General features: G+C 35.7%; 1 protein-coding gene across 1 annotated transcript in view; it reads left to right on the top strand.

Annotated features, from left to right (window-relative positions):
* The window catches only part of LOC105547426 (sodium-driven chloride bicarbonate exchanger-like), a 43,992-nt gene extending 22,128 nt beyond the window's left edge, over positions 1–21,864 (top strand). Inside the window, exons 8-12 of the mRNA XM_011991013.1 lie at positions 815–988; positions 1,733–1,855; positions 10,808–10,875; positions 13,320–13,436; positions 19,782–21,864. Coding sequence (XP_011846403.1) covers positions 815–988; positions 1,733–1,855; positions 10,808–10,875; positions 13,320–13,436; positions 19,782–19,848 — 549 coding nt within the window. The 3' untranslated portion in view covers positions 19,849–21,864. The remainder of the gene's footprint in view (positions 1–814; positions 989–1,732; positions 1,856–10,807; positions 10,876–13,319; positions 13,437–19,781) is intronic.

Raw genomic sequence — 21,864 nt, 5'->3', positions numbered from 1 at the left:
TACTATCTTTATGGCAAGATTGAAACAGAAATAACATTGATTGAGATGAAAGTTATTTTAATAAAATACAACTGAAAATATACAAATGACAGTGCTGCATATAAAGTTAATCAAGAAAAAATAGAGTTAACAAAATTTGCTCTGGAACATACTTTATTAACAAAAATTTATTTAGGTTAAATTTTTATGGTTAAGATGTTTGTGTTCATAAAGACAGTATCTAAACTTTTGTTGGGGATTAAGCGGGCGAAGTCAAAACAGCAGAGTCAAAATAAGGAGGTTAAAATACCATACTTAGCAGCTGGATAAGGGTCTAGAACCCAAGAGAGAGCTCAGACAGAGATGTAGGTCTGTGAATCATTAGCAAGTATGTGAAGGTCAAAGCCTTGGGTATGGATGAACTATTCCAGGAGAAAAGAAGACAGAGAATGCAAGTCCAGGAATCCCAATATTGAGGGGCAAATAAAGGAAGAGTTTGTGATGTGGCAAGGAAAAAGAAGATGGTAGTTATGTTTTGCTTCACAGGGCTCCACTCTTCAAGGTAGCTATATTTAACATTGGCTTTCTATTTTTAAACTCTTCTAAATTGTAACCCGTCTCCATATTCAAGAAAATGTGGGCTATTATTAAACTGAAATTGTAGTGTTTCAGAGGGTAAGCGTAACAATCCCATTGTCCTGATGCCCAGGTATCAACTTAGTGTTATCCAGGTATGTCATTTAACCTAAAATTTTGAACCATATTAAACATCAACTTGTCCTACTTTTATTGTTGTCTTACACCTAAAAACAATTTAGTCTGTTTAATCTTTTAGTTCTTTGATAGGATAAAGCTCTTCTGGATGCCTGCAAAACATCAACCAGATTTTATATACCTAAGGCATGTACCACTTCGAAAAGTGCATCTCTTCACGATTATTCAGATGAGTTGCCTTGGCCTTTTGTGGATAATAAAAGTTTCAAGAGCTGCTATTGTCTTTCCCATGATGGTATGAAACTTCTGTCAACTCTTTTTCTCTTTCTCTGATTTGCTGGTCTCTTTGGAAACAAACACATGAACTGAAATTGGAACAACTGAGTCATTTTGAACAATTATTGGAAAATATAACTTTTGGCACTAAAAGTATTGACTAAGATAGGGTTTGAGAATGCCTATGAATTTCAGTGATTCTTATTTTTGTCTCTATCACTCTGAATGTTTGTGATTGTCTGAATTAATTGAAGCTGGATGGAAAAATGCATCCTTCCAAAATTTAACATTAAAGATACTAGCAAATGTGAAAAATTAGGAGGATTTTTAAAATAACGTTGTATTAAATGTTTCAGGCAAGTTTCAAATACTTCAAAAACTATAGTGAATTTGAATGACTAAATAATTTTGTAATTATTAATATAGATAAAAATGTTCTAGTGTTAATTTAACATAGTATAAACTATTAACTACATGTATTTAAGGAAACATAGTCAAATTCATGTTATATATATTTTTTAAATAGCTTATTTAATTGACTCTCATATTGGGTAAAATCATAGTCATTATTTTGGGGATGTAGTAAGAAAAGAAAATGAAGGAAGCAGAAAACTAGATAATGTTTTATACATATATATCTTTTTAATTTTTACTTTAATCTCAGGCCTAATAGAAATTGTTTCTACCAGAAACCATACCGGCAAATCTACACCACTTGCTTTAATTATTTTTCCACTTTAAACTAGTTTGTTATTTACTTCAGGTGTTAGCCCTGGTATTTGTAAGAAAGTTGATGGACTTGTTGTTCACGAAGCGGGAACTCAGCTGGTTGGATGATTTAATGCCCGAGAGTAAGAAAAAGAAACTGGAAGATGCTGAAAAAGAAGTAAGAGCAAAATCAATGTTTTGTAAAGAAAGAAAAAAGGAACATAGTAATATTTCTTTGCAAAACTAAATTATTGTTTTTATCTCTATACAGTTGTGTCTTTAGACAGTGATCACTAATAAACACAAGTAGACTAGTTTGGAAGTTTAATGTTTAAAATCATAAAGATGTGAACAGAGAGAGAAAGAAGATCTTACAGGAGGAAACCAAATCCTAATGAAATACAGAAATACCTTGTACTAACCCTCCAAATTGTAAGGCTCATTTTTCTGATTCCTCCCCCATGGATGGCAGAAACTTGCTGATACTTAACTATTTCCAAATTATGATCGTGCAGTCATTGTTTTGTTGTTACATATGTGAGAACAAAAAGAAGAGACGTTATTACTGTTGGCATTTTCCTAGGGAACAGAGTTTTAATCAAAATATTCTAATGAAGAATTATTTATTCTTGAAATAGGTGAAATGTTTACTAGGAAAAATGTTGATCTGATTTGCTTTTGAAGTGATTTAAGATTGAGTAGATGTTGGAGAAACTTCTGGAATTTATTTGTACAGGCTACTTACTTATTTTATTCTATTTTATATGGTATAACAATGTATTTTAAGTTTCATGGCATATTTAAAGTTTATATCTAAGCCTGAGTCTATTTTGAAAGCTACTTAATCAACATTTTTTTTAAGTGTATAAAAATTACAAAGAGTGTAAATGAGGGGAGAATAAGAGCCCATACAATGTAAAACACAACAAAATTTTCACATAAATAGAAATGAAATTGAAATAAAATATTCAATGAGAATTACGTTATTTTTCTCTATAAGTAGTCAGTAAATGTATCAACTTTCTATTTGCTCAAACCATAGATATATCTCCTATTTCCTTTGGGAAATTCATTTGCAGATGTTTCGGAGGTCTTAGTCATTTAGTGAGGTCAGATCAGGCCATAAATCAAATGAGGTTTTTTTCTCAGAAATTTCTACCAGTATGGCTACATAATGTGTGACTGGTAATTCCCTTACTCTACATGGTGTTCTATCACTGACAATGGATTCCCACAGATAGATTCATCATCATGATGATGTGTCTTAATTCTGTAAGAATATTTCAATTTTTCCAAATATTGTAGACGGCAATACTTAGAATCATACTTCTAGTAATATTAATGTTAACACTAAAGATCATATTATACAATTGTTATTACTTGTTTCTATTTGATATATTCTTATTTAGATATTAGTGCTTTTTAAAAAAAATAATACTTTGAGTCAGGCGCGGTGGCTCATGCCTGTAATGCCAGCAGTTTGGGAGGCTGAGGCAGGCAGATCACGAGCTCAGGAGATAAGACCCAACATGGTGAAACCCCATGTCCACTAAAAATACGAAAATTAGCTGGGCATGGTGGCGCACACCTGTAGTCTCAGCTACTCAGGGGGCTGAGGCAGGAGAATCACTTGAACTGGAGGCAGAAGTAAGCCTGGTGACAGAGCGAGACTCCGTCTCAAAAAAAAACAACTTTGACTAGGATATTTTGATAGTCTCTATTTCTTTTTAGGGCTTTAGTAAATGTTTGCTTTCATCCTCAGATACTCTTCAAGAAAAATATAGTATAATTTGGCACAAGTTAAATTTAAATAAAATGGACACTAGGACACAGAAATACTAAAACCTTAAATTATCCGTATTTGATGTAAATAAAATTATTGACATCAAACACAATACCCAAGAAGGTTTAAATTAATTTAATTTTGATGAAAAAGCTCTTGGCTATGAGCTTCCCTTCCAGTCTTTTTGATAATGTCAGTACAGCAGACCCTTGAATAATACAGCATTTTTAATAATGTTGATGAAAAAAAAAAATCCCTGGCCAGGGCCACTGTCTGTATGGAGTTTGCACATTCTCCTCATATCTGTGTGGGTTTTCTCTGGACACTTCAGTTTCCTCCCACATCCCCAAAATGTGCCCATTAGGTTCATTGGCGTGCCTACATTGGCTCAGTGTGAGTGAATGTGGGTGTGTGTGTGAGTGTGTGCTGCAAGGGAATAACGTCTTGGCCAGTCTTAGTTCTCATCTTGTACCCTGAGCTGCCAAGATAGGCTCCAGCCACCCTCGACCTTGAACTGGAATAAGTGAGTTGGAAAAGGAATGAATAAATGAATATAAATGACTGTAAAATAAAAATTCATCAAGTATACGAAAATCACACAAATGTACAAGAACAATTTGGTATGAAAATGCTCAGTGAACACAGCCATATTGCTATTGTTTTTGAAGTGCTTGGTGGTAGGTTGTGCTCCTTACAATTTTCACTTTGCAAACATTTATTCCTTGATTTGATCCATCCCCACTATGACCTCAGTCATTCACTGACTCACCAGAAATTTGTTAATTCAATATCTTACGTGCTTTTATTAATTTTTCTTACATTTGTATAGCTCACATTTATTTCAATGTTTAATATTAAAAACATTTTGGGTCTTTAGTTAGAAGTTTGGTGATGTTTTTGTCACCAGAAATTGCCATAGGAATTTAACTCTTGTTTATATCAATTAGCCTGTGTTAAAATTGATTTTATTTGTTCTTTACTTTACTTAATGTCACAGTCTCCAAGAAGCTATCAACAACTTTATGTGAGCACTTACTATACTATTAATTATACTCAAACAGTAACTTACATATGTAATTTTGCTTCATTTTTCTGCTTTTTTTGTTAACTGTTTTTATTGCTTCTGGAAAAAAAAAAGAACACAGCCCCAGACATATAATCATCTCTTTCACAGTATTCTCCTTAGATCATACTCATACCGTGAAATATTCTTGCCTTTTAGAAGTTCACAAAATGAAAAATGATATGTAATCTATTATGTAATGTTTAATATTTTTCTGATTGTAATTCAAAGAAAATTTCAGATTCTCCTTTTATTCTTCTGTGAAATAGGAGAGAACAAGCTTAATAATAATTGTGAATTTATTAGAATTTGCCATTCCCACTTCCCAGAACCACTCACATAGCTATGCATGTATGGTACTTATATGTGTGTGTGCCATATGCCCATTTTGGAATTTATGAATCTCATAGGGCAGAGAACATATGTAATCAGTGTCTAATGTTTTTATGTTATATACCCACTGTACTTTAATGGGCATTTACTGTTCTCTGATTATGAAGGTAAAGATTTTAGAAGTAACTAAATATTAGTAAATTTCCTAGAACTCATGCTTTCTGAAAAGACACAAAAATAGATTAAAGATTTACTGGGCAATTTTACTGTTAAATCCTTCATATCCAAGTTAGAGGGAAAAGCCTCATAGTACATTAACTAGGCAGGTTTATAGATCTTTAAAATCTCAAATGGATTAATATGATGATACTTTCATGTGATCCTCAGTACGTGGAAAGAAACAAGAAAACCAATAATACAGTCAATAAATAATCTATAATTGAACAATAAAATACAGCTCTGACTAGTGCAAAGACAGCTACTTCTTCATCGAACAAGAGAGAAAAAAGGAAGTTTAAAGAGGTTCACTTTCTAGCTTAGAATTAGTATTCAAAGAGTATGGTCAGTAAAGACAGTAGGAAGATTTAGGAAGAACTATACTAAAAGTTCAATTCCTGGTTGATTTTCTACTTGTTTGCCCAGATCTTGGTATTCTATTTTCTTGAGGCTTACAGACTCGGTGGAAGGATGTGATCTTACCGTGGCATCTTATACTAAGGCCCAGTCTTCTAGGAGATTGTGTGTTAAGGTGGTAAATGGACAAGTTCTCCAGAAATGTTGCATTTCTGCAATTGCTCAAATTAATTGAGTAACTTTGATCATGAACTGGCAAGATGGTAAATAGCAGAAATGTCTCAGCTCCCTGAGACTTGAATTTAAAGTAGGCTCACCTCTTGTCCTTTTGATGATAGATACAAGCTTGTACCTTTAGCCTCCAGGGTTTTCCTATCAGTAGCCCACTTCTGGTCTTATGGCACTGAGAAAACATTCATTTGACCTTAAAATTCAATAATGAGTTAAGCAGAATAAATAGCTACACAGGCCAGTCCAAGGTCGCAGAGCTTCTGTTCCAAATTTTCATGTACTTCATGCATATGCATATGCATATGCTTCAGTTTTTAGAAAGAAAGGATTATAATCAGGGTAGAAATGAATATTGGAACCCTGACATTTTGCACATTGCTCTGTGTAAAGGGAAGACTGCAGAATCAAATTCTGGATGTCCAAATGTGCTCAGAGTACCAACATGCCTTCCTTCCTACTTAAATATTCTCTAGGCCATTGTACACATTTGACAAAAGGCTACTTACTGTTAAAGGCAGAAAATCCCAGCAGAATGTTTGCTCCTGGGTAGGAGGAAAGAGGGTTAGTGTTGGATAAATCCTAGAAATTCTACTCTGTGGAAGTGATCATGATAGTGATACTTCTTGATTTACTGGGGGTTCACTCTAACATATACACTATAGGGGAAAACAAGAAGAGGGCAAATGGGAACCTGTGATCCCAATGCAGGATCATGAAAAAGGCCAAGAAAACATAAAAGCAATCAAAAACAAGTGCAACCAAACAAATTACAGAGGATGTCTTACTGCTAAGATAGATCAGAATTGGTTATGGATATGGAAAGCATGGCCAAATTATTACACAGAGAAATGCCATTTCTAATTGAATCTTAGGGTGGGGCAAGTATATTCTTCTTCCATAAGCAGTGGTTGCCCAAAGTGTGGTTCCAGAACCACTGTCACATCAGCCAACACCTGGCAACCTAGAATGCAAATTCTTGGGCGTTACTTCAGACCTATTGATTCAAAACTCTGGGGATGGGGCCAACCATCTCTGTTAATAAGACCTCCAGGTGATTCTGGTGCTAAAGTTTGAGATAAGTCCTTTCCTAAAACCACAGAATCAAATATAATCTTCTAAATACAAGAATACTCTATCAGAATTTTTTGCTTAACAGTAATTTACGTAATTACTTAGAGAGACAGAATCAAATATTCTGATGAAAAATATATGTCACATTTATGTATTGATATAAACTCTATATGGGCCCTCCATTTTTCCTTTTCCACTTTCATTGTTAGTCTTATGTATTGGCTCTTCTATCCATTGGAAATCATAAGTAATACCTGTTATAAAAATAATACTTGAAGTTTTCAAAGATTATATGTTTATGTAATGTTTGCAGCATTGTCTATTCTATTAGTAGCTGAGGAAGAAAATGGTTTGACACTTCTATGTTCTGTAGACTTTGTTTTACTCTTGGGCAAAATAAAAGGGTTGAGCTTAATTTCTGAAGAATCTTCCATTTCTTAGGATGTGAATTCTAAAATTGCTGAATATTTTCCCTCTCTAACACTCTAAGCATACTTGTGAATATTGGTCTCTGCTGCCGTTGTTTGTACTTTAAAATATTTGAGGGCTCCTACATAGATACACACTGTGTCTGAAAATGGATGTAGCTGTAAATGTAACCTATTTCACTAAAGGTAATTAAAGGATAACTATCTTTGTTATTTGTTAGGTATCATGATATATGAATCATAATTTTAATGCTATCACTAAATACAATTCAAATTCATGATGTAATTCGATACATAACACCCTACTATCAGACCACACCAGGATTTGTCTTCAATTTATCTCTTCCGCCTCTACTCAGCACAGACTTTTGGCTCCAACCAGGCTCGTTGTTCACTGTCATGCAAACACATCTTATTTATTCCTCACTTTTAGGGTTGGCCTACGTTGTTTCCTCCCACCTAGAGTTTCTTCCTTGCTACCACCTTGACTTTGGTACTTTTCATAATGATCCCTTAAATTTTCTGAGAGTCGAGTTTATAGCTTTCTTTTCATTGTTATACACCCAGTACCTAACAGACTACCTGCCCTTGAATGAATTAATAGCCCCTGGATGATTATTCTTGTTAACTATGTGCATAGCACATAATACATGCTCAATAAATATTTGACTGTTCTGGAGTAGACTTGTTTTTCTAAGCCTCAGTTTTCTTGCCCTGTACTGGACGTAGCATTAATTGTCCTTCACTTATTTCATATCTGAAAACTGCTTTGACTATCTTAATTAAAAGGTGACATTTAAATCATAGCATAAACACCCCCCTAGTTAAATTGGTGAACTCTCTCAAAGGTTCTTGGGTAAACTTTCATCATCATCCCCTTAATATCTTCCCCATGTTGTAGCTTCACAGAGAACAATTAAGAGCTGAATGGAACTTGTTTTAAGGTACTTTTCTGACTTCTAAGCTGTCAACTACTCAGCTTTGTGCTCTCACTGTCTCTTTCTTTTCTGATCTGATTGAGATAACCTAGGTTGTGGCTGTCGTGACGGCTACTGCCTGATTTGACTGCTCCTCCTCAGAAAGCCTCAATTTTTGGCTTTCTCACAGTGCTGCCGGGATGCAGCCGGCCCTCCATCCCCGCGCTCCGGGGCCCACCCAGCTTCCTTCTGGCACTGAAGGCAGCGGCTGCTCTGCCACCCTTCTCTTCAGATAAGCATGGCTTGGAAAAGCTATCTTTAGAGGTGATGAGTTTTTGTTTGGATAGAATTATGACTAGTATAAAGCCCACACATGCTAACAAGCCACAGAGTGCAAAATAATTATTGAAAGCAATTTGAGAGAAAAGTGGAAAATCATCTGAAGAAAAACCAAAATTGTTCCCAAAGCTTTGGTCCAATTTTTTGCTGTTAGATTGAATCTTGAACATTTGTTTTCTGCTGCCAGGTAACCTAAGCACCAACAGCACTGTTCTTCTCTTCAGCTTTTTTTGCATTTTACTCTTTCTTAAACCATTCTACCTTGCTTCTTGACATTTTACTCTTGATGAGCCAGAAATGTTATCATATACCAGGCTTCACCTTTCAGTGGGCAACCAAGGAAAGAATTGCATCTTGTCTTTGCTTATGTAGCCTTTGGTATCACTGAGTGTCTACTTTTTATGTCCCTCCATGTATCTTAAGATAACCTTTGCTATAGATAAAGGAACCTTTTCTACCTGAAATGATACATATGCTCTGCCCATGACTGCCAGGATGTGCCTACAAGATATATTATGTATGTAATATATTTCATATATTATGACTAACTCAGTTGAAGGCAAGCCTCAATCTAGGCTGCAGATCAGCTCTGCTAAAATGCCTGAATGGATGATTTCAAACCAATGGTAATCTCCGTTCACCTTGACTTAGTTCTGATAGTGTGGCCAAATGACAAGGAGAATAGGCACAATATACAAGTAGAATACATTTGATAGGCCATAAAAGAAAACTTTCTCCTTGAAGAACAGCAAAGAGAGAAAATAAAATTAGTTACCAGAATGCAAAAGGGTAATGCACATGCCATTAGCTTCACAGAGAACAAATACAACATAGGGTTTCTGGGGAAAGCTTCTAAGCATGGAAGTAGCAGAGCTCATGCAGTCTCTGGCATCTCCATTATCCCGAAGCATAGAGCGGGCATAGAGACTCCATATGCACCACAGCCAAAGTCCCAGGAGAGAGGAGCTTTCCTTGACCAGCATGGGAGAGTACTCCAAGAGAGAAATGAGATCTGCTCCCACATTGCATTGTATGTTCATAGGTTAGCTGAAGAGGCACTAGAAAACACTTGTTTCTTTAGGTAACAAGAAATATGGCATGGAATATTCAGACTATGGGATATCCGAGAGGGGATCAAGGTCTGATTACCAAGGACACTAGGAAAAGTCTTACATGCCGGGAATAATAAAATCAGCCAAAGATCAAGGTGTCTCCGGAAGCTGGTTCACGCCGGCTTAGCTCTGCTAAGCTACTGAAAGAGGAAATGAGCCTTTGGGGTCATCCCTATTTTCTTTCATCAGTTTCTATTTGGGCAGCGGGTCAACTCGTTTTTTATTTTTATAGATCTTAAAATTCCATTTCTGGAGTTAGAACCAGTAGTTCTAACATTTTAAATGGCCTGAAGTAATTATCTGAACTGACCCATTTTTAAATAAATGTATTAAATAAAAGCTATAATCTATGAATAGCTGTCTTTTTTTGGTTCATGGAAAGATTTTGATGATAACATTATTTGAAAACGAAACCAGAATTTTTTGGTATGGTAGCCATAAGATTATCTTCATCCCAAAGATTTAGTTTTAAAATGCTATGTATGAAGAAATGCATGTATGAATATAAAAATCATTTCCACCCTTTGAGGAAAGATGGAATATTGTCATTATAAGAAGAAAGTTGAAGTGTGAAACAAAAGCCTAAAACACATCCAAATGGAGTCAAACCTTCCATTTCCTCCTCTCTCAAGACACATCTGTGTTTTGATCCATACAGGAAGATATTAGTATCTTTTACTGTCTCCTTCCAACTCTCTAGAGTAGTGGTTCTTTAAATATGGTCACCAGACCAGCATAATCAACATCACCTGGAAACTTGTTAGAACTAGAACTTCTTATGCCCTCTATACTCCAGACTTATGGAGTCAGATCTTCTGGGGAATATTGCTAACAAGCCCACCAGGGAATTCCGATGTAAACTGAAGTTTGAGAACCACTGTTCTGAGTACATCCGTCACCCCCTCCTCATAGAACATTCCAGGAATATAATTTCACCTTTATAACAATAAAACTGATTATATCACCCATACTTTTTTCTTATGAAAATTAGATTAATTTTTTAAAAGTATGCTTAGAAATTAACATGTTTTTTATTGAGTGACATGAAGGAGATTGTTGTTAGCATTTAAATTACTTTGTGTTATGAGACTCTCATTAATTACTTATGTTCTTGGTAGCTGATACTTTATTGAAAGGACCTATGCTAACATTAATAAATGCAAACAGAGTGGAAGGTCTTGAGGTTAATGAGATAATGAAACATTAATCTGTGTTTCTTCTTTAATGTAAAATGGAGACTCATCAGGTTCACTTTATACACTTTACATTTGTCTTTTCAGGAAGAACAAAGTATGCTAGCTATGGAAGATGAGGGCACAGTACAACTCCCATTGGAAGGACACTATAGGTAAGACATAAATTTAAAAACACATCAATTTAAGTAATGCATTGTTATATAATTTATTTAAGAATTTCATACTGTGTAGATCCTCAGAGAGGTTTCTTGAATTTGTATTAGAGTAGAAAGAACTAAGAGTTAGATAACCTGGGTCCTACTACTAAGTTTTGCCAATAATAGGTGTGTGACTATAATCAAATTGCATTACATGAAGTGAAGCAGGAAGCTGTTGTCTGAAGTCTTTCCTTCTCCTGTTTTATAATGTGTATGGAAGATCCCTTTCATATTCTCAGAAAGTAGCACCAGAAGACAGATCAAGGGTCATTTCTGGTATAAATGACCTAGGTATTCACTAAGTTGATCACAATTAAATGTTTTATCTCTGGGAATTTGCCCCTAAAAAAAGGAATTTCCAAAAAGATAATCTATTTCTTAAGTTAAATGATTCAGTCATATCAGTCATTTTAGGAAATATTTATGCAATTCTCCAAAATTTGCTCATCTTTATGTACAAAGACATAGCAAAAGAAAGCAAACTACTGAAGTTATAAAGAAAACATTTGCAAACATTTGGCCCAAAATTCTCCCCTCTCTCTCTCTTCTCTGTCTCCCTCTCAATATAGTTTAGTTTAAATAGTTTTCTTGTACAATTCTAAGTATCAATTAGTGCCCAATTTTACAGTCTCAAAGTCTTTATGAATAATTTCAGGTTATGCCAATAAAAATGCAGACTTTTTCTGAGAAGGGAATTTGTCATAGTGTTAAAAACCAAAATAGGAGAGAATTTTCTGAATCTTTAGGGTTTGACTCTAAAATCATATTCCCTAGAATTAAAAAAAAAAAAAATCATCTCCCACTTAAGAGGGAAAACAAGTATAAGATGTTTTACCTTTTTTTTTCTTTTTTACAACATTTAAATTTTAAAATCCTGTTGATTGTTTAGTTGAACCAGCATATTTCCAAGTGTATTCAATAGAAACCTAGTCTCATGTGGTACCACTCTCAAAATGGCTGTGTGGTTAAATAAATTTGAAAAAAATGTTCCAAGCTGCACTCCAGTTTGAAGATTCACAATGCATATTAGCATATGAAACAATCTAAGTAGTGCTGCATTTAAAAAAAATTGTATAGCTGCCTTCAATCAAGTATTTTTAAAAAATTTTTGCTCAGAAGACTCTTCCTCACATAATATCATGAAAAATGTCTATTCCACTTGATGCTTTTTTTAAGAAAGTAGTCAATCTGATGCTTTGAATTACCAGGAAACTATCTTTCTATGAAGACCAAAACAGTTGGAGGGTTTAGAGGAACTGAAGAACACGTTTCGAGATTGGGCAAGAGAGGGAGACCCAAGGTTTTGCCCCTCTTAAAAGTTGCATTTGTTCCTCTCTTGTGACCTATCACCAATCAGGGTCATATGAAAAGGTGGCATTTGAACAAAGAAGGGGCAGAGTTGCTCCATGTGAAGGGACATGATGAGCAGAGGGAAGAGCAAGGACAAGGCCCCCAGGGAGCACTATGCCCATTGTGTTCCTAAACAGTCAGGAGGCTACTGCATTGGTGCTGGAAAGGAATGAGCAGGGGTGCAGTGGCAGAAGGTGAAATCAGAGTGAGGTGGGGACAGAGCCTTTAGGCCATTATAAGGACTTGGCATTGACTCTGAGTGACTGGGAGCCACTGCAAGGTCTGAGCAAAGGAGGGAAGTAATCTGGATTTTATGATGTTAGGGGCAAGAGTTTAAGCAATGGACATGTGGAACCCATTCTCTGTAGTTTGAAATGAATTAAGAATACCACAGGCCAAATCAGTATCCATACAACTAGCATATTTTCTTTAGATTTTTTTATTTTTCACAGATTGTTTTCAATAATTAAGAGAAATATTCAATACTTCTTCATTTTTAATTATCAAAAATACTGTACAATAAACAAATTGGGGCATATACATACAATGGAACATTATCCAGGTTTAAAAAGGAGGAAATTCTGACATATGCTACAACACGGATGAACCTTGAGGATATTATACTAAATGAAATAAGCCAGTCACAAAAAGACACATACTGTATGATTCTGCTTATATGAGGCACTTAGAGAAGTCAGAAACCTAGAGACAGAAAGTGGAATGGTGGTTGCCAGGGACTGGAAGGAAGAGGAAATGGAGAGTTATGGTTTAGTGGGTACGGAGTTCCAGTTTTATAGGATAAAAAGAGTTCTGGAAATGGACGGTGGTGATGGTTGCACAACATTATGAATGTATTTAATAACCCTGAAATGTACTTTTAAAAATAGTTAAGGTAGTACATTTTATGTTGTGTGTATTTTACCACAATTTAAAAATTGGGAAAAATGCTCTTCATAGATACATGATTTTCTTATATTTAGTTTCTGTCATTGAAAAACTGCAGTTACTATGTAATGCTTATTATTTCATTTGGGGAAACTCCTGTCTAGAGATGATCCATCTGTGATCAATATATCTGATGAAATGTCAAAGACTGCCTTGTGGAGGAACCTTCTGATCACTGCCGATAACTCAAAAGATAAGGAGTCAAGCTTTCCTTCTAAAAGGTTTGGATTTTAAAATAATAAGAATTTATACTAATTCCAGTTGTTTTTTGACATAAACCATAAGCAAAAGAATAATATTGGTTTCCATCAAATTTAGATCTAAAATATTCCAGAAAATTCTTTCTGAAAGTGGGTATAAATTGTAATTGTTTCAAATGTTGGTATGTTTTTCAACATCTCCTTTTCAAATTAATAACTTACTCCAAAGCTATTACTGTGGTGGGGGAACTGTGCTAGAAATGAGTCACAGTGCATGACATTTTTGGACATTCATCTTGGCCTACTATTTTTCAGTATGATTTTATTTTATTCCCTCATCACTCACTTCCCCTAGGACCCCTTTAGATGTCTGGCCACATTTTGCACTCCCTTATTTTCCCTTTTTTAGACTGATATGCATTGTGTGTGTTTTTATATTTATATTTTATAAATATGCATAAATGTTTATATTTAGTGTAGCCCTAGTCCTGATTCCAACCCCCTGAAAAGTCTTCCCTAAACTTCTTATCCCAAAACTTTCAACTCCTAAAAGTTCTATCCATTCTTACTTCTCTGTATGTAAACGTACAAGCAACTCCTGCAGTTGTGGATGGTAGTTTTAAGTGCATGCTGGGGGAAGAGTGTGTCCCTAAATATCAACAGTCATCATAGGATTTCCAGCGGAGTTTTCCAGGATTTATAAATAAGAGTTCAAATCACCCAGTCTTCTTAGATGCTGATCTGAAGAAAAAGGAATTCGTATGTTTTGCTAATATCTCTTTTTGTTAGAGAGTGATTGAGGGATTTGGGGCAGTGTTTACTATAATTATTAAGTTCCTTTATTTTCGTAACCTTAAATTAACTTTTTCTACTTAATTTTTATATTACATTTTTGTCATAAGCTCCCCTTCCTAATCACTCTAGAAGCTGATTCCCCAAAGGTAAGACCCTCTCCCTCAAACCTATTCCTTGGTTGCATTTCCTTATGTTAAATGGTGTCTTCTAGAAACCTGGTCAGTCTATGTCCTCTGTGTGAGTTTTGAGTTTTGGGGAGGCAAAAGGCATGGAGAGTGTTGGGCTCAGGTCCAGTAGCAGACTAAGTTTGATGGTATTTCTGTAACGACTCAGCTCTTTAAGTTAGTCTGAAACTTGAATAAACTTTATTCCTTCCTTGATTTATACAGATGCATCATGTATAATCAAAAAGTTTCACAGAACTATAGTTAGTAATGACATCAAATTTATGGATAGGGAAAATTAAATTTGTCCCTTTAAGAGATTGAAAAGCTCACTGGGTGCAGTGGCTCATGCCTGTAATCCCAGCATTTTGGGATGTCAAGGTGGGCGGATCACTTGAGGTCAGGAGTTCAAGACAAGCTTGGCCAACATGGTGAAATCTCCTCTGTACTAAAAATACAAAAAATACAAAAAAAAAAAAAAATAGCTAGGCATGGTGGCGGATGCCTGTAATCCCAGCTATTTGGGAGGCTGAGGCAGGAGGATCGCCTGAGCCCAGGAGGCAGAGGTTTCAGTGAGCTGAGATTGTGCCACTGACTCCAGTCTGGGCAATAGAGACTCTGTCAAAAAAAAAAAAAAGAGAGAGAAATTACAAAGCTGAGAGCCTCCATTATGTACCACCATGCCTCCAAACTGGCAAGCTGTATCTCACTTCATGAGACATCACTGGAAACAGGGGCAAGAGAAAGAGGCTACATTAGATTTGGAGAATATATCTCTTATTGCTGGTTTTTGTCACCCCAAAATGGCATGCTGCTTCAGTGTCATCTCTATACCAAACAGTATGAACAAGACAAGACAAACAGCAGGTGTATAGACTCTTCATCCCAGAAGCTGGGAATTAGTTCTCTCTCTCTCTGTCTCTCTCTCTCAACCACCTTTAATATTTACTACAAATGAAGATAATATATTAATAAATAACTCAATGGGCTTCCTCTCAAAGGCTTTTGGTTGGTGTTTTCTGTCTTAATAGGACTTTAAAATTTTCATGTATTTCTTTGCTTGGCTCAGGACAAAGTAACATTTTATTCTAAAACATGCTATAACTTCCTTTCTCAAAGATCCTTGCTACAGTTCTGATAAATATTTCTCATAGTAATTCTCTGTTTTGCTAGTACTTTTGAAGAAAATCAGAATTATGATAAGGGCAGTTTCTCAAGCCCATTGCAATGTGTACTTGTCACTTGAAAAATATGACATTTTTCTGATTTAAAAAAAAAAAAAGTTAAATCCAGGCTTATGAGCTCAAAATAAAATGCCCTTGATGGTCAATATGTGGAGAATTTGAAACAATCAAACCTGTAAAATATTTTCTTCCTGTATTAAATGGATTCAAAGTCCAAACTTTTCCTCTATTTTTCTTTGGTTCTAGCAAAAGTCTTGTGACATGATATTTTAACTACTCCTTAAAGTCAATTGATACTCTTCACCAGAAAAATCTTTTTGTTTTAAAAATATGTATCTAGATGACTTTACACAATGGGTTGACTCTAGTGAACAATATAATGTGCTTTAAAGGAGGTCCAATTTTCAATAGACTATCCTTTATCTTTAGATGGAACTACTTGTTTCTTATTATTTAAATGTATTTTCACTAATGTGAGGTTCAAACTATTGTAGAATGAAAGTTTATCCAGCTTTCCTTATGTTTTGATGTGATCGCATTTGTGGTTTTCCGTGTGAGAAACATCCTTGGTAGGTAGTTAATCTCTTTTATCCTCATTACAGTAGAAACTCTGGCAGAAAGTGTATGACTTACAGAATTCTAAAACCACTGATACTAATAAGGCTCCCAAAGCCACTTCCTTTTCATGGTATCTGTTAAAGGCTTTAAAACATCATGACCAGGAGCTGTGAAAATTTAGTAAATTTTAGTAGAGTAACTGGTAGAGTATCCATTGGCAAAAAGAGGCCCAAAGAGCAGGTTACTAGGATCTGTATCTCCTGAGTCCTGAGCTGGCATCCATGCAACCTTTGACACCCCCCGTTCTGAGTTATTTTCCATCCTGTGCTATAATATGTGTCAGAGAAGCCTAGAAACCTGTTTTCATGGAATTTTGAATCCAAGTTATATTTTCTCAATTATATCATTCACTTTTTGTTGTCAAAAATATTTTATCTAGTTTAACTGACAGTAGAATCTGAGAACTAACTGCAAATTCTGTCTTATCTGGAGGATGTCTAATTTTGATCGTGATGTCATACATATGTGTGACAAGAGCTTCTGCAGCGTATTAAATGGGCTGGTGAAAATAGGGCTCATTAATGACCACATTGCATCAGAACAGGTTGACAACTGATCCATTTGATAAAACCCATACCCAAGATCAGTGTGTCTGGAGCAGGTCCTTGGCAATGTGAGGAAAAGCAGCACTTAGCTTTGCCTTGGTGACAGAGGCTAGTCTCTGGGACTATCTGCTCTACCCCCCAACACCCACTCCTGCACTCCCCCACCACCTTTTTCTATCCCACATTCTCTTTCTTTGCAATGATTTCGTAGGCTTGGGCTCTCTCATGACTTCTTGGAAATATTATTCATAAAAACGACTTTAGGCTGGGTGTGGTGGCTCACACCTATAATCTTAGCACTTTGGGAGGCCGAGGCTAGCGGATCACTTGAGCTCAGGAGTTGAAGACCAGCCTGACCAACATGGTGAAACCCCATCTCTACTAAAAATACAAAAATTAGTTGGGTATGGTGGTGCACACCTGTAATCCCATCTACTCAGGAGGCGAAGGCAGGAGAATCACTTGAATCTGTGAGGCGGAGGTTGCAGTGAGCCAAGATTGTGCCACTGCACTCCAACCTGGGCAACAGAGCAAAACTCTGTCTCAAAAACAAACAAACGAAACAAAAACAAACAAAAAAACACTATTTTAGTGACGTTAAAAAGTAATAGTTTCATAGTTTACTTAGCACCAGGTCACTTTTTGCCCTCTCTTAAAATATTACTTCCTTATATTTTAAATTTTAACTCCTCAAAGGCAGGGACACTCTTATCTATCTTGTATTCCTAGGTCATTGTGGAGTTCCTGGCATATAATAGATATGCAATGTATGTTTATTACGATGACAGATAACAGATGCATAATACATGCCTGTTACAATGAAAGCTTAAAATTGATTGACCTCCACAAAAGTGAACGTAACAAGTAATTCAGAACAATAGATCCTAGAGGTCTTGAGCTGGTTATAAAATTTCTGCTTCATAGTTTGTGAAATCTAATCTGATACCAAAACTATGGTTATGATGAAGAGGGAAAAAAAAACCCAGTCTTTTAATAGGTTATCGTTTTTGTAACCAAACCACCAAAGCAAGGAATCAGGAGGAAGCACATCTGTGGATCAAATTGATATTATGAATATTTTTATTTACGGCTTGGTGACTAATAGTGCCACTTGGAACACATTCATTTATCAAAAGGTTGTGGAACACCTCCTACGTTTCAAAGTATTGTGCATGCAATAATTGCACATGTATAGAGACCAGTATGTTTCTGTCCTATAATCTCCTACAGATAGGATCTGTTATTCTATCTTTCAAAAAAAATAAGAGTTCATTGGAATTGGGAATACCAGCCTCAGAATTCTGGAATTCACACTACAAGAGAACCTAGAAGCCATCTAGTCCAAAACCAGTTTTACAGATGAAGAAACCAAGTCTCAGAGAGATTAAAAAACTAGTCCAAGGTCGTGCAGCTCATTCTGAGCTTCTGAAAACTGAACCTAGATCTTCCAACACCCAGCCCAGTGCTGCCCTTTTTCATTGACTTTGTTTGGCAGAAGAGACTGGAAGGCAGGTAGAGCTTAAGGAAAAGTTAATTTGGAAAGCAGGAGAGCAGACACTTGTCATATAAAAGGAACTTAAAGTAGAAGAAAGTGAGTCATACAGATAGAGGAGTTAAAAATACGAGTTAAGGCTCTCAACACATCATGTGCACACTGTCATCTTTTCTCATGGAAGGAGAAAAGAAAAGGGAGAAAAGTTGCTTTGCTCTGACCTGTAAGTAGTATGTGCTGAGAAGTGTGGCAGGCACAAACCCGGGCGCCATAGACACGCGCTCACACCAGCTCTCAGAGCTGGCAGCGTGCCACAGATGGCAGAAGCTCCGGCACTTCTTACCTGATGGTGCCGGGTGGTGGTGACAACTGAGAAGGGCTGTTTCTAGCTTGAATTGGAGGAAAAACAATTTAAAAAACATACTCTTAGAATGTGTCTAAGTTATTGACCACTTAGAAAGCTGCACAGGAGTCCCAATAGAAAAATGGAGTTTTATTACTTTATTACTTGGAGAAGAGTTATAAAACCAAGGGTGCGGCCCATCATCAAGTGTTTCATAAATTTATATTAAGGGCCGAAGTTAATAGTAAAAATGTATGGATTTTTCCAGCCCAGGGCCTTAGTAGCTGGCTATGGGCTGCCCTTTGTGTCAGCAGTGGGGAGGATCACAGAGAAGCCTCAGATGAGGAGGGTTTTGCTGTGCGCTGCAAGTATCAGGGAGAAAGCATTTCTGCCCTCTCTGGAACATGGTGTGAACTTCATCCCTGTAATGACATTATTTGAATTTTCCATGAAAACTGTCAGCATGAGAGTAAGAAAACTATACAATGGAAAAACCAAATGGACAAATAGACAAAAATGGTAGAGTCACATGACCAGTTTGCTCATTGGTAAAGTTAATGAGAGGGTGAGATTAAACAGAAGCCATTTGGGAATGAGTTTATCTGAGAATGAATGAGTTTTATGAGAAGCATCATTCCTCTGATGTACAGGGTAAAGGTTTGTCTGTAAAAAGATAGCACAGGTGTCTGGAGAGCAGCGTGCATGGTACCCTGTCCTCCAGGCCAGTGGAGCTGTCTGTCTAACCTGGTCAAGGTACAGTCTTCATCAAAGGTCAAGATCCAGTCCATGCACAAGAGAGGAGCCATTTGCAGCAGAGCTCAGAAATGCCTCCTGCGACATCTTGTTTGTGTCATTTACTAGAGTTGGCGCTGTCTTAAGTTGGGGGCATGGCTGGCATTTCCAACAATCATCAGTGAGTCACTTGCCCAAATGAGGACCATGGTATTAATCTTGCATGTTTCTGGAACTGTTTAAAAAATGTCTGATTTTTGTTGTTTATTGTCTGTTTTTCAATATCCCCTTCTCTGCAGTTCTCGGTTTCTATCTCACTGAGTGCAGAGGATTTTAATTGTTGCTGTCTATCTGTGCTTCGCAGCATGAGAGAGCAATGCCTAAGGGCTCTTGTGGTGCTTTGGGGTTGACGGGTTTTAAGTCTGAGCAAGCAGATCTCATTGTAGCCATGCTGGATTGCAGTAATAAATGTCTCCTTTTTTTCCTTTTGTAGCATTGAAAGCCGAAAAGAGAAGAAAGCTGACTCAGGGAAAGGTGTTGACAGGGAGACTTGTCTATGACTCGATCTTCAATTTATTTTTTACATATATATGAGAAGAGTGTCACAATTATTAATAAAACTGCTTTGATCATGTAGTGTAAATTCTGTCCCTCAACCCAAATCCACCTTCACACTGTAAGTAGTGCAATACTTGTTTCATTTCTGTGTTTAAACTTCTGAGCAGTGAGACACCCCTGCGAGCAGATACAATAGCCAAGGCAAGAATCTGTGTGTTCCTTGCTGTACCTTAGACATTTGTAAACTGGATTCTGATTGTCAGTTTTATGAGAGCAATAGCTTCCTTAAAGAGATAAGTCATATTTACCTAGTTTGTATTTTCCTACTTTAGTGACCTGAAGATGCCTGATAATTTCATTCAGAAGAATTTTTGAAAGGTTGTCTTACTTCTTTTTAGTTTTTATAGCTTAGTGTTAGTGACTTATTTCAAAAGACCCAAATCAAAAAGTTAGTTTGAAAGCATTTTTTAATAATTGTATTTATGCATTTCCTTGATTTAATATGATACATTTAATACTTAACAATTTGTATGTAACTAAAACTTAAAGTCACTTGAAAAACTATATAGAAACCTATTTACAACTTGTTAAGGAGAATCAGACATAATGCAGAGTTAAGTAGTATTTGCTTAAAATTCAAGTTGTGACTAATGATCAAATACTAGGCTTGTACGAAATGCTTTAGAAAAACTTTGTAACGGTTTTGTGGGATTTTTCAATATAAACCTTTATCAGAAATATGCTAAGTTTGTCTCCCACTGACAACAGATGTTTTCCAAATAAACATATACTTGTGGAATGCCACATGGTGAATCATTGTATGTGAAATTCCACTCCTGTACAGTTACTCTGCGGCTAATGGTCATGCACTGCTTAATGCTGATCCTGAATCATGTTCTCATGTTAGACCAACAGGTGTCCAATTGTCATTTTTTCCTGCAGTTTTTTTTCCACTTTTAAATTAAATGCATGTTGTGGAAAAACAGTCTTTTAAAAGAAAATTTCAGATTCTATTTGAGAAGGTTCTGTAGATATTTCAGTCCATATAAAATAATACATCTTTACTAAACTTATATAAGGGGAGAGAAAGTTAAGAAGTTTTGGACATTACTAAAAATACAGTATTTCATTTCACTTTCAATGAATGTGAAGTTAATAAAACTAAATCTCATAATGCTCTTGCTTCCTAAGAATGAGCAGTAATCATCAACTTTATAATACTCCAATATTCCGTTACAATAATTCAGAGCCCTGTGGCTTTTACAGACTGTTAATTATGTACTCTGCTTGGAAGTGCACATGAAAAGTGAGGAAAAGTTCCGCTTGTGATTAAACTAACGAGAGGAAATAAAATCGACAAAGCCTCCATTAAGTTCTACATTTTGATACCTTTTAAAAATTCCCCTCACAATTCTTTAAGGAGCCCCCCTTTTTATGGAACATGAGCCTAAAATTTATAGAAAGAAGAATTTTAAGTTAATAAAGTTCATATTTATAAGTGCTGAAAAAATACAGAAACTTTCTGTTCCAAATGTGTTGCCTTTGTGTATTTTATAATACAGATACAACATTGTAAACATTTTCATTGTTTTATGATTTAGCCAGTGATTCCCCAAAGCAGTCTCTTAGTGTTTTAATATATTAATAACTGTTCTGTTGAAAATGATCATAGTGAATTTAAATCTTCACATGATCACCTATTTGAATAAGCAATCATATCCAATGAAATTCTGTATTTCTGAGTATTTTTATAGTCAATTTGTTCTTGTGTGAATTTTAAAGCTATCCCTATGTTAATCCTAATATTTTGAAATCATATAAAATATAAGAAAAATGTAGTATTATATATTTACTTCTAATTTCAGATTCCTGGTCAAAATTACTGAATATCTTGAATGTAATTTAGCGAAAAGTTTAAGTAATGTGTAAATGTGACTAGGATATTGTGTTTTTCACAATTAAGAAATGTTATGTGGAAATAAATATTTATCCTAACTAATTTCCTTGCACATTTTAAA

The sequence above is a fragment of the Mandrillus leucophaeus genome, unplaced genomic scaffold, assembly GCF_000951045.1.
Source record: "Mandrillus leucophaeus isolate KB7577 unplaced genomic scaffold, Mleu.le_1.0 Scaffold389, whole genome shotgun sequence".
Lineage (NCBI taxonomy): Eukaryota > Metazoa > Chordata > Mammalia > Primates > Cercopithecidae > Mandrillus > Mandrillus leucophaeus.
Note: the sequence above shows the minus strand (reverse complement) of the source record. Positions and strands in the feature narration are given on the sequence as shown.